At 38.5% G+C, this 12,822-nt stretch overlaps 3 protein-coding genes across 4 annotated transcripts in view; 1 reads left to right on the forward strand and 2 right to left on the reverse strand.

The window, feature by feature from the left end:
• The window catches only part of LOC105161899 (protein PLASTID MOVEMENT IMPAIRED 1-RELATED 1), a gene marked incomplete in the record, with an annotated part of 4,878 nt that extends 2,719 nt beyond the window's left edge, over window positions 1–2,159 (forward strand). Inside the window, 2 exon segments of the mRNA XM_011079753.2 lie at window positions 3–215; window positions 323–2,159. Of these exon segments, the coding sequence (XP_011078055.1) occupies window positions 3–215; window positions 323–1,484 (1,375 nt within the window).
• LOC105161900 (ankyrin repeat-containing protein At5g02620-like) lies at window positions 2,686–5,623 on the reverse strand. 2 transcript variants are annotated; one of them, XM_020693926.1, is made up of 2 exons: window positions 4,706–5,623; window positions 2,686–3,881 (listed from the first exon to the last, which is right to left on the reverse strand). In XM_020693926.1, the coding sequence occupies exons 1-2, from the start codon at window positions 5,273–5,275 to the stop codon at window positions 3,042–3,044; spliced, it is 1,410 nt and encodes a 469-aa protein (XP_020549585.1). In that variant the 5' UTR covers window positions 5,276–5,623; the 3' UTR covers window positions 2,686–3,041. The 2 variants fall into 2 exon arrangements, with proteins under 2 accessions (XP_020549585.1, XP_011078056.1); XM_011079754.2 differs by having other exon boundaries at window positions 2,686–3,878; window positions 4,706–5,619.
• LOC105161902 (PHD finger protein ALFIN-LIKE 4) lies at window positions 6,264–11,280 on the reverse strand. The gene is made up of 5 exons (XM_011079755.2): window positions 11,036–11,280; window positions 10,795–10,827; window positions 9,330–9,558; window positions 8,346–8,487; window positions 6,264–6,839 (listed from the first exon to the last, which is right to left on the reverse strand). Exons 1-5 carry the CDS (start codon window positions 11,130–11,132, stop codon window positions 6,585–6,587), a joined length of 756 nt encoding a protein of 251 aa, XP_011078057.1. The 5' UTR covers window positions 11,133–11,280; the 3' UTR covers window positions 6,264–6,584.

The raw sequence follows: 12,822 nt of genomic DNA on the forward strand, positions 1-12,822 counted from the left end.
AGTGGAGGGCGCTTACTTATGCAGGTGTCTAGTCCAGTGGTGGTGCCTGCGGAAATGGGTTCTGGTGTAATGGACATACTTCAGGGTCTGGCTGCTGTGGGAATTGAAAAACTATCCATGCAGGCAAATAAATTGATGCCATTGGAAGACATAACTGGAAAGACCATCCAACAGATAGCATGGGAAGCTGCAGTAAGTCTGGAGGGACCTGAGAGGTTTGTCAGACTGTTTGAACACTGAACAGATACCTTTGTGTTTTTATATTTTCCTCAGAGACTCTGATTTAGGTATAGTCATACTGACCCATTTATTCCTGTTCCAGGCAAGGTTTGTTACAGCATGATTATGAAATTGTGCAAAATATATCTAGTGAGGAAAATAGTGTTAAAGGAATATCCTCTGACCATGGGTCTGGAAAGTCGGATTTGACTCTGTATGGCACTGACACAGAATATGTGTGTTTAGAAGATCTTGCTCCTTTGGCAATGAACAAGATTGAAGCTCTTACAATAGAGGGTTTGAGAATACAATCAGATATGTCGGATGAGGATGCAACTTCTAATATTAGTGCACAATCTATTGGTGAATTTTCAGCCCTGAAGGGGAAGAGCCTCAATGTTAATGGGTCCATGGGCCTCAATGGCACTGGTGGATTGCAACTGCTGGATATTAAAGATAGTGGTGAAGATGTTGATGGATTGATGAGTCTATCTCTAACACTTGATGAATGGATGAAACTTGATTCTGGTGAGTTCGATGACGATGATCTCATCAGTGAGCGGACATGTAAACTATTGGCAGCCCACCATGCTACTTCATTAGACCTGTTTCAAGGAAGACCAAACGGGAAGAAGAGACAAGGGAGGGGTAGGAAGTACGGTTTGCTGGGTAATAATTTCACCTTTGCGCTGATGGTGCAGCTGCGTGATCCTTTCAGGAATTATGAGCCAGTTGGTACCCGGATGCTTGCTCTCATTCAAGTGGAGAGAGTGTTTGTGCTGCCAAAACCTATAATCTACTGTGCACTTCCTCTAGTAGGGAACCGTAATGAAGAGGAGGAAGAGACCGAGGCTGGGAGAGAGGACAACATTGTTGAAGAGCCAAAAGCAGACAAAGTTCATGAAGAAGAACTGATTCCCCAATATAAAATAGCTGAGGTGCATGTTGCCGGTTTGAACACCACACCGGGTGAAAGGAAGTTATGGGGTTCCAAGAATCAACAACAGTCTGGGTCCCGGTGGTTGATTGCCAACGGAATGGGGAAGAAGAACAAGCATCCACTAATGAAGTCGAAGACTGTCATTAAACATTCTGCTCCCGCTTCTTCACCTGTGACTACAATATTGCAGCCTGGAGATGCACTATGGAGCATCTCTTCTCATGTTCATGGAACAGAATTCAAATTGAAGGAACTTCCAGCACTTAAGCAACATATTCGAAATCCAAATATTATATTCCCAAATGAACCTGTCAGATTACATTAGCACTGAAATAAGGATAAAGTTCCCATAAGATAGTTGATTTTTGATAGTGATTAGCTGAAATTGTGCTTTACACATGGTATTTTCATGTGGCAAAGATGAGTAGATAAGGCAATGGGGTTGGGCCATACAGGATTTCTTCTCGACATCCTTGGGTAAGTATGGTCGAAGTAGAAATGAGCAAGGTAGGTTGTCGATGATGTTCACCTAGTATCTATGGGCTACGAACTTGTGCGTCATGGATTTGAGTCAACTCAGGGGAAAGCTGGGGGGCTACTACCTTGTGGATTATGGATTCGAGTCACATTAAGGGAAGTTGAGGAATCAACTTTGATCACTCTCTTTCCTTTTAGGAAAAAGAAAAGGGCTGTGCAGTTTCAAGTAAATATTCATACATAGGAACAACTTTTGTGTCAACCAGAGCAGGTAAAGATGAAGACTTTCTATGTGAACAATTCATATCATTACACATTTAATAAAACTATATATAGCAATTGAAATAATCTCCTGTATTAGCTGTCGCCTACATATGACTTGATTCCAGACTGTATAAAGTCTATCCTATCTGGAAGTCTTGTCTTTTCTTTAATGTATCTAACATCTATTCAAACCCCTTCTAGAAGGTATGTACTCTAAATTCTCAAACAACACCATGTTGAGTATTTTAAATGTCTAAAATATGCCAGGTTTGTGATATTAGAATAAAAGATTGGACGACCATTCATTTTGAACGCAATTCCTTAGGCGTTGGATTTGGGTCCTTTCTTGACCAACTTTTTGTGTTTTAGGAGTTATTATTATGAATTTTGAATCATTAATCAAATTCTCACTGTTATAGCGAAATGGATGCAGCACTTAAATATCCTTTTTGCCCGCATAGGCCCAAAGAATAATTACAGTTATATCGTCTAAAGCTAGCATATATTGCACGGCTTTGTGCTTATGTGTATTTTTAAAATATAAAAATAACTATAACAAAGAGTTTCTACTTTATGACTATTTGATTCATAATTATAGCTTAAATAATACAAATTTATAAATTAATTTCATTGAAAAAGGGGAAAGTGAAAAGAGCAAAAATGGTTAAACGAATGAGAGAGTCTTGGGTGCAAATTCAGATTTTTCCCAACCCCTACCCCCATTGTTACTTAAAAGTTGAAAGAAGAGAAAAAGTAGAAATTCGGGTGTACAAACAAAACCTACATCCAACACAAACACCTGACATATATACATACACCTGCAAATTGGGTTTGGCACTGCCCCTCACATGGTCCGTGATTGTACCGAGCATCATCATGTATGATTCAACGTTTCGTATGAATACAAACGTACGTAGACTGTACAATGGACATCCAAAACCAACCTGAGTTAAGAAATATTCATCAATTCTAATAAATAAACCAAAAAAAGTGTCGCTCATCCAACCATATCAATCCTTCTATCTTGCACACAAATTCTGATACTCACATCAAATCCCACCTTCACCACTCAAAATCTTAACAAATCCAGTGAAGTACCCAGACAATTATAAACTCTTCATGAACTATGATGCTCTTAAAGCTATTCCAACATATCTTCTTCATCATCCTCAATACCTTCTGTCTGTATCTCCTTTTCCTTAATGTATCCATACTTTCTCAGAACCCACAAATTCATTCTCACAGCGTTTCCCATGAAAACAACCACCATAAGCGTCAGCCATGTCAACACTGATATCTCGGTGACCTCACGCAGCACACCCTCGACATCGTTTGGCGACATGTGCCGGAGCGTGACAAAATACGTGCCCACTTGGGCTGTTATTGCAATCCACATGATTATCATTTGAACCCACATCCAACGCCTTCGTCTCATAGGCAACCCACTGACGAGGAGGAGGATTATGCTTAGTGAGGAGAGAAATGCAATCGTGTTTAAAATCATGAATATGCCGTAGGATTTGGGCTCTTGATACGCCATGATTGATTGCCCAACAGAGTGAGGATCGTTGACTGGATTCCCCTTGTCGTCTACCGTGTAATTATCCTGCCAAACACCGCCTGGTGGGGTTAGTCCGGCCTGAAATGCCACCGTTGCGATCAGAGACGCCACCACCATTAGTGCACTGCGCTTCCTCCCAAGCCAGTCTGTGGACTTGTGCTTTACAACTGGCTTCTTTGTTCTGGTTTCTTGAGAGGACAGCCTTTTGGTCATTTGCCGAGCTTTTTGTGGGATCCAGTCATCGGTGATTAAGTGCAGATCTTTAACGCTTGAAGCTCCGGCCTTGCGAAGCGCGAGTTCAATTTCCATGTCTCTGAGGTCCCGAGGACTTTGTCTTAATATATCCAAAGCTGTCAACCCACTCTTATTCAAAGCATTCACTTCCAAGCCACTCAATGTAAGTAAACAGTTGATGATCTGCTGAATCGAAACAACTTTTTCAGTTAGCTTTTACAGTTGATGGTGGAGTAATGAGATATACAGTTCATAACAGAGATAAGCCATTCACCAGCAGATACAGAGAATCAGATGAAGTTTTTTAAGTTTCAAATCAACAGACTAACCATGCAGCCATTCCTAACTACTCTGACATTCGAAGAAAACATTAGCATCATAGAGGAACAACATCAAGAACCCCTCAATCTCTCTTCAAGTGCTTGTACAAATTTTAATTCCATCCAAAGATGTCTTTACCCCCTCAACATATCCTGATAATCCATCTTAACCAATACTGAAGTAGCCAAGATCCATTGCTTGTACTTCAAACGACTGAAGTAAATGGCCATGAATTGTGCTTTACGCATTTGTTCTTGACACTCAAAACTATAAATTCTGATGGGAAATTCTAGTTTACATCGAATCTAACCAGGCCTGAATCCGACACATAACAATTATCATGCCCTGACTGTATGATTGGTTTACAGTTCCGGAGGGCCACAGTTGATATATGGTTGGTTTGGTCATGTCAAACCTAGTTCGCATAAGAATTTTCCAATATCTATTCTTGAAGTAACGGAAACACATCTTCTCTTTCCCCTTCTCTAAATCAATGGTCAAACCAAATATATGTTCAGTAGCATCAAATGATCATCTCTACTTCTCTTTTCTGTGGGGCATTTTGGATCATTACCTCCAATTTAATATACTCAATTTAAGTCTCAAACATAGACATAATTAATCAATTGATGCTTTCATATGAAACACCACAAGCAGAAAACTGGAAGAAAAAGGAGAAAAACAGAGACCTCAATATGCTTCTTGGCCACAGCAATATGCAGAGCAGTATTCCCCTCACAATCCTTCCAATTCACCAATTCCCCATCTTTCCCATTCTCCTCAACCAACAACTTCAACGCCTCCAACCGATTCCACTTCACGCACAGGTGCAAACCCGTCTCCCCTCGGTCCGTCAGAACTCGGGTCAACTCGGGATTGACCCGGATCAGCTCAGCCAGTATCACTGCCCTCCCCTTAATCGCCGCCACATGCAGGGCGGTCCTTCCGTCCGTGTTCCTCTCCAAGCCCACTTCCCCACCGGCGCTAAGAAGCTCCTTGACGACATCCACGTGGCCCTTGGCCGCCGCCAGGTGCAGCGGAGAGCAGCCGCATGAGTCCAACTCGGCCGCCAACTCGGGCTTGCGGCTGAGCAGTTCCTTGAGGAAGTCGAGGTGGCCAAGCGTGGCGGCGGTGTGGAGCGGGGTTTCGGAGATGCAGGAGACTATGAGCTTGTCCAAGATCAGTGGATCTTCTTCCAAAATTTGTACCAACGATGTTACGTTTCCTTGTAAGGCTGCATCTGATAATCTTTTCTCCATCTTCTATCTCTCTCTTAACAACCCTTTTCTCTCTAATTAATATGCATATCTGCTGATTCTTGCTCCTCCGGAAGATCGTCTCTTTTCTTGGAGAAACAATCAATAAGACAATGTGGGTTTTGGTGGCCGCCAAGAAGGGAAAAAGTAAAGAAAGAAGTTCTGAGTCAATGGTGCGAGGGGGTCCCAACCCAATTGCATGTATTGCTGAGAAAGAAAGGAATTTTCAAAAGTTTCTTGATGTTGACTTGAATTATACAGTTGAGGATGATGCACATAAATCATGAATGCAGTTATTAAATTATGTTATGTGTAGTAAGTGATTTGCATTCTTATACTGATATTACAAGAGAAGAACAGCCCATCAAATCAGTATAAAAAGAGAAAGAATGTAGTGAATGGAGAGAGAGAGAGTGGGAAAGCAAAGCAGTCTTTCTCAAAGTTGTATGTGCAGTGAGTTGTGGTTGTAGAAGACGCAAAGCGTACGACAAAATGAAAGTCAAAGCTTTTCAGAAGTTTCTCTTGGGTCAAACCTACGCCCATGTATATTTATTTAGGGGAAAATTCGGTGTTTTAAAAATTAGTTAGAAAACTTCCTGTATTAAAAATATAAAAAAAGTTATGTGTTTTTATAAACAACGCACTCTCTTTCCCGTTAGTTGTCTTTAACAACATTAAATTTTTTAACAATTTAACTGTTACACTCTTATTTTAATAATCATTGAATTTTAATAGTTCAAAAATAAACTATTGAAAAACTTTAAAAAGTTTTGCAAAGATATATCGTATTTATACATACAATTATATATATTTCAGACACAATTAGTATACTATATATTACATATATACACATTTGCAAATATTGCCCGCACTTGACACTTAAAATTACCACATTAATGAATTATTTGAAAAGATTTATCAGATTATAAATGTAAACTACATAGGTAGGTTAGTTCCCACTGAGAATATTATAAATGAGAAATTCTGTGGGAAAGGTCAAAACAAAGTAAAATGTATACATTTAAGTTTGAAAATGAAAAGAAAGGGGGACTTTGAAAGTAATTGGTAACTGAGAGGGTTTGTCTGGGTCTGGATAAACAAATGTCAACAACGGAAACGACGCAGATTCCCTTACAACGCCAAATCTCTACAATGGACAATTAGATCTAAAGAAGAGGGCCTCCCACCCAGACTGCCTAACTATCCAGATAAACAAGACTGCCAATCATTGTTGATTTACTCGAATACACATTGCTTTCCTAACACAAGAAGGATTACCACTACAATTAGACAAAATGCAAACCGGGCAGCTTTAAGGGCGTGCTCTCTTGTTACTACATGTCGGGCATTTATACTGCTTGATGTGCTCGGCCCTTGCTGGTGTGATCTTAACGCACTTGCCATGGAACCATCTCTCACATATGTCGCAGCAAATCCAGAACTCGTCTGACGCGTAATTTTCACCACATGCTCCACACAAGGTTTCCCCATGCTCATCTTCCTCTTCTTCGTCCAGTCCCTCCTCCTCCTCCTCCTCGTCCTTTGCTTGGGTCTTGGATGATTTGCTCTAAGATTCAGGATATGGTAAGTTATCTTGTTAGTAAGGGTAGGTTGCATAAACAAGGAAGAAGCATTCAGGAACTGCTTCACATGAGAAATAAATTGTAGTCATGGATTTAGGATAACATAGATGAACTTCAACACCAGTGTCACCGCTAACATAAGACAGGGATACAGCAGTATTGTACAGGAGATGAAACACAAAGGTTAATAAATGATAATTAGGCACGAAGTTCGAGCCTAATAAAAAAAACATGCTTAATTTTCATTATTTGACAAACCCATTCTGTAAAATCAATTACTTATTTGAAATCATAGCATAGGATTTCACAAATTCCGGAAACTTTTTTTTCCTCCAAAAGAATCACTCTTTTTACATGCTGAATTAGTCTATCAACTACAGCAAAATACTCAGTTTGTATAGCAAACAACCCAGGCACAAGGCTCACAGAATCTTTTGTCAGACACGACACATAAGAAACCAACATGAAGATACTTTTAAGGAAATAGAAAATGAGAAAGGCATCAATATATGCAATATCTTACGAAAAGTAGATCTTCATTAACGAGATAGGTAGAGAATTTTTTCATGAGAATATGATCCCAAACCAGGCTGGAGGTCAGATTATACTATGTAATTTAGGGTCCTGAAATAATACTGATTGCTGTCACCAAAATTCACATTAGATAATATTTGTAACTCTCAATGAAAACAGGGTCAAGGTAGATTTTTTCTCTCGCGATCAGATCAGACGAAGAAATTCAAAAGACCACATAAAAGTGGAAAAGAACTTATTGTCTATCATACTTATACTGCAAAGAAGGCATGCTCAAGCATTTAAAAGTATCACAATAAATATGTAAACTAAAAGATGAAACAGTAGAACCAAACCAAATATTGGATGTACTAACTATTCTACAAATGTTAGGATTCATAGATAGGGTTTGATAAACGTGCAAGTCACTAAAGAAGATAAAGGAAACAAAATATGAGAAAAATTTAGGAGACAGTCTTCTTTCAGACTTTTCACCCTTATCAACTAATTAGTAAGAAACTAGAAAAAAAGTCTTGAAGTTAAGGGCAACATGGATATTGACAACCACGATTTCATATTTATCCATAATAATGGTGTATTACATGCAAAAGCAGTGTACCGATATATTCATTCATTCTGGCTCACAATTTCAAAATTTATCCTCTCCCATAAAGTAATAGAAGTTTCCTGAAATTCTCTGATGGCGTATGCTGATGGGGAAAGTGGAGAAAGAAATGTAGAGTTCTGTATATAGGACGGATGTAAAAGAAGATCAAGGTAAATTCAACCAATTTCTTTCAGCTTTACCTCCAGTTTAAAAAGAAAAGAATGGACAATTGTAATTATCTTGCGTCCACTATATTTAGACTCATCATAAGCGAACTCCACACCAAGTATGCAAATTTTGATGAGCTTATATAAATGTGTCCACAGCACCCATGTCTTTTAGAAATGATAAAAGAAAGTCATTGCTTTACCGATTTTGAGTTTGGCTTGGATTTGCTACCGCTGCTGTGGTTATTCGAGATAGATGATTTATCCTTTACTTGTTTCTTTGCTGCTCCTGTGACAACTTCAAAGATAGTTGGAAGATCATTTATCATATTGAACAGACGTTTCCTGCATCAAGTACAAAAAAAATTGAACTCAACACCAAAGCAGATGCTTGAAGAAATTCAGCTGGTATTACTTAACATTTTATATCCGGCAAAGGTTATCATGCAAATTACCGAGGATATCTTACATAAAGATATGATGCAGTGCTGTCTATTACCATCCTCAGTAATTTATCCCAAGAGCAATAAACTGGGAGAGTCGATGATAAACAAAATTGAAGCTAACACCAGAAAGCTCAAAGAATCCCAGCTGGCTATTACTCAACATTTTACATCCAGTTAAGTCAATCAAGCAAAATGACTGAGAAAATCTTATCATAGAAGACACCATGCACTAACTTTCCACTACCGTGCTTAGTATTTTATTCCAGGACAAACGTGCAGTTTCTGATTGAAAGAAGAGGTTGTACCACCAAAAACTTGTAGATGTCATCATCTCTTAGAACCGCTTTTCTAAAGGATGAGACCTCATGATAGATCAACAGAACCACACTTCAGATGACCACACTAAACTTTAGGTTACACAGGCAATTACCCTACAAAGTAAAATTTATATAGACAGGCAGAAAGAAGAAACAGCTGTGGAAAAAAATACAGTGAGAGGGAGGAGATGGGAAAGAGAAATGGAGAAACAACTAAATCTTCCCAGTATGACACAAAACATTGCTGACAATGCACAACTTAATCTAAATTTGGTTCAGATTAAGTCATAACTCCGGAATAAAGTAGAGAAACTAGTCGTCCATTAACACTTAGCCTTATGAGATGACAAAAAAAAAAGGAAATAAAAATTAAGCCGAAAAAAAGGTGATATTCAAAACTCCCATAACGACACAATATGGATACCTGTCAGCTTTATCGAAACCAAATCTGGCACCAAAATAGAAAGCAACAGAAAGTAGCCATGCATCACTGTGGACAGCAACAAGAGCCAACCAGTCCTTTTCTTGCATTCCATCTCTGGCAAAGTTTATGCCTAAAGCAGGTTCAGGAAGCTCAGGAGGCACCTCTTCAGCAGGCAAATTGACTTCCCACTGCTCATTAGGAAATCCATAAAGACAAAGATTTTCTTTCTCTGCGAAATTTACATTTTTTTAACAGAGATCGTTAGAGTATAGTTTCATTGCTATTAAATACAAGCATCTTTTATTGGCCGACCACAGCAAACACCTAGGATATCTTTTGTTATGGAAAAACTAATTAGGATAATCCCTAGCTATGGCCAGAACAAAAACAGGGAGAAGCAAGGAAAATAGACCCTTGACCATGGCATTCACATAATAGTTTGCAGTACCAGATATCAAAAGCTACAATACTTAAGAAATTTATGCATATACATTTAACTATGTCACTCCGTCAATTTTGCGACTCGCGACGACTACAAAAAGTTTACTGTAGAAATTTTTACCTCCATTTGGAAGGTTAAACAATTTAAAAAGAACTTCTACATTATCATTTTCAAATCAAATGAAGTCGTATAAGTGGTGATTTTGCTCCTCTGTTTCCTAGAAATTAAACATCCACACCTTCATGTATAGTCCACGCTACACCAATAGCAATTATAGATATTACTAGAAGATATCTTAACCATGTAAAAAACGTTAAGAAAGAGAAGAAAATGCTAAGAAGCACATGCCACGCTACACCAATAGCAATTAAAGATATTACTAGAAGATATCTTAACCATGTAAAAAACGTTAAGAAAGAGAAGAAAATGCTAAGAAGCACATGCTTGGTGGCCATGCCAAGATGTTATACATGGGCATTGGACACAAAAACTATTCCACACTGCAAAGGCTACCAGTAAATCTTATCCAAGATACCATAATACTGACTTGTGTATTAACTCATAATAAAGAGAGCTGAGAGAATAAGGGTAGAATAATTTTATTATCAAGTTGTGTTTTGGAATCCAAGACTAATTCCACGGTGCCAAACCAATGCTAAAATTTATATGTGCTACTGGATTATAACATATAATGCCATACGACGAATTAAAAATACCTAACCACATCAGTATCTACCACTGGTACATGTTTGATAAACTGAGTACAATATAATTAGATTCCTGCAATTGCATTAATGTCTCCGCATATTAAAGCACCGCGTTAATAAAACGATACCATTTATCCAACAAATAAGATATCCAAATTACAGTCACAAAACTAGATATAAATTCACTGAAGATTGCATAATCAGAAAACAAACAAGTCATGCAAGGATAAAGTCAAAAACACCGGTCAAAAAATAATTAAAATTTACTGCGGGGAAAAAACACTAACTAAGCTAGTAAAAGCTAACCCTCACTCACCAGGATCACACTGCTGGAAAAATTCTTCAACGTCTGCAAAAGGAAAAACATCAAATAAACCCCAAAATTCAGTACAAATTAAATGTACCAGAATGCAGCAAAATCGAACAACACGAACCCTAAAGCTTGGATAAAAAAACCACAAGAAGTAAAATTTACAAACGCATACAATACACGCAGTTTCCCAGTTAACTTACACATAGAACTGAGAAAAATTGAGAAAAAAAAAAAAAGGGAGTACCAGTGGTGAGAGCTTTGATCAAGGCATTCCGTCTGCCCTTGAAATCCCTGAAAACCTCTTCCACCGTACGAGGATTATTATGCGCGCCTACATCCATGGGTGCTCCGTACACGCTAAAGTGTGTGTTTTCCTCAGTGATGGTTTCAAAATCAACTAGGACTGGGGAGGGAGGACAGAAAAAGGGGGGAGGGAGGAGGGCATGAGTGGTCTTTTATGGATTTGACAAGGGCATTTTTGGCATAGGAAAGAGGAGTATTTGGGAATGGATAGAAGTTGTTGTTTAAAAAGACATTGGCATTGGCATGCGACGCTCCTTATATCCATTAGTGAAGACAACGCGCCCATATCCATATGTGCTACAAACTACAACTACATGGGAATCAACTACACTAACTAACACACTTGAGTAGTCGGTCTTCACATAGTTTTGAACCTTTCAATAAATTCTTGAATTTATTTTATTTTATTAAATTAAGTTGTTCTCTCGACAATTATTAAATTTATCGTTTTAAATATATAAATAATAATTAAATCACACAAAAAAAAATTTTATTTGAAAAAAGTAGTTAAGACTATATATTAAACTTAAAAAAAAGTTATTAAAAAAAATAGTCTAGCTGGGGACCAAATAGTCCTAAGCCACTGAGCCGATCCAGTCCCAAGTATTCGTGCCTGGAACTAGCCTAAAACCAACCCACTCCCAAGCAGACCTAGGTTGGACCAACCCATTTTTTTATTGAATCAGTCCGATCTTGAGTCAGGTTGGCCCAGCCTACTGTCGTCTGCCTGCATGCGCGCGTCGGCAGGGGTCTGCCCAGGCACGCCCAGGGTTTTGCAACGATCGCCGCACTCTCCTACTCATCGGGGCCTAGCACTTGTCCAGATGACCGAGTATAGATCGCACGCTTCAGTGCCATTCATTTTCGACATTGTGTATCGTAACTTTTACCATAACATAGTTTTGATAAAATTTAATATAAAAATTAATTATTAAAAAATGAGCCAAATGACACAAGAAACTAAGTTTGTACTCAAAACACTAGTTTGATTTGTTAACTCGCAGAGACGATTGGTTATGGGACAAGCATTATAATTATTGTGACACAACATCAATGTAAATGAGAAAGAAAAAAAGAGACTCCAAGAAGCACATAAAAGTTCGAGAAAGAACATATGTATTGCTCAGGTTTTCTTTTACATAAGAAGAAAGCAATAAAGTAACCAAAAAAAAGTGTTAAATGCTTAATACTCAGACCACGTCAGAAGTTGTCAAGTCGCGTCTCAAGACTTCAAGAAGCACTTTCTCAAAGCCATCGTCATTTTTCTCGGCAAAGACAAAATTTCAAGCATCAAAGTCTTCTTCCTCTTTGCAACCATCTCTTAAAGTTGAATAAGCTCTCTTCAGCTTCCTGGCAAGGTCTTCTCTCCTAGGTAGGAATGACTTCGGAGAAAAAAAATCAACGTCAACAGGTGGAAGTGGTCAAGGTCATTCAAGTATAAAAAATCGGCTTTCATTCAAGAAATGCATGAAGAAGCATAGTATGAACCAAAGGCTGACACGGTTAGAACTAGCATGTCATCTGAGTTGTTGGGAAACCGATGGTTTGCTGAGAGCGAAAACACTTAATTTCTAGGCATGGAGCGCTTACAAGCATTATCGTCTGGCAAATCCTTGAAAGAATAGACGACATTGTCGTGAACTCCCCGTGTACAAGCAGCTGTGAACATCCCACAAGGAGATGACGACGTCATTAAAGACGTTTGTAGAAAGGCACTATTGATCGAGG

Source organism: Sesamum indicum, linkage group LG5 (genome assembly GCF_000512975.1).
Source record: "Sesamum indicum cultivar Zhongzhi No. 13 linkage group LG5, S_indicum_v1.0, whole genome shotgun sequence".
NCBI classification, from domain to species: Eukaryota; Viridiplantae; Streptophyta; class Magnoliopsida; order Lamiales; family Pedaliaceae; genus Sesamum; species Sesamum indicum.

What these genes read in the sequence shown, in the direction of transcription:
- LOC105161900 (XM_020693926.1), bottom strand. Translation starts at nt 5,275, where the DNA reads ATGGAGAAAAGATTATCAGATGCAGCCTTACAAGGAAACGTAACATCG. An exon ending in TGGCCAAGAAGCATATTGAG is followed by an intron (nt 3,882 to 4,705) that starts GTCTCTGTTTTT and finishes GTTTCGATTCAG; the next exon opens with CAGATCATCAACTGTTTACT.
- LOC105161902 (XM_011079755.2), bottom strand. Translation starts at nt 11,132, where the DNA reads ATGGATGTAGGCGCGCATAATAATCCTCGTACGGTGGAAGAGGTTTTC. An exon ending in GGTTTCGATAAAGCTGACAG is followed by an intron (nt 8,488 to 9,329) that starts GTATCCATATTG and finishes TACTTGATGCAG; the next exon opens with GAAACGTCTGTTCAATATGA. An exon ending in CCAAGCCAAACTCAAAATCG is followed by an intron (nt 6,840 to 8,345) that starts GTAAAGCAATGA and finishes CCTGAATCTTAG; the next exon opens with AGCAAATCATCCAAGACCCA.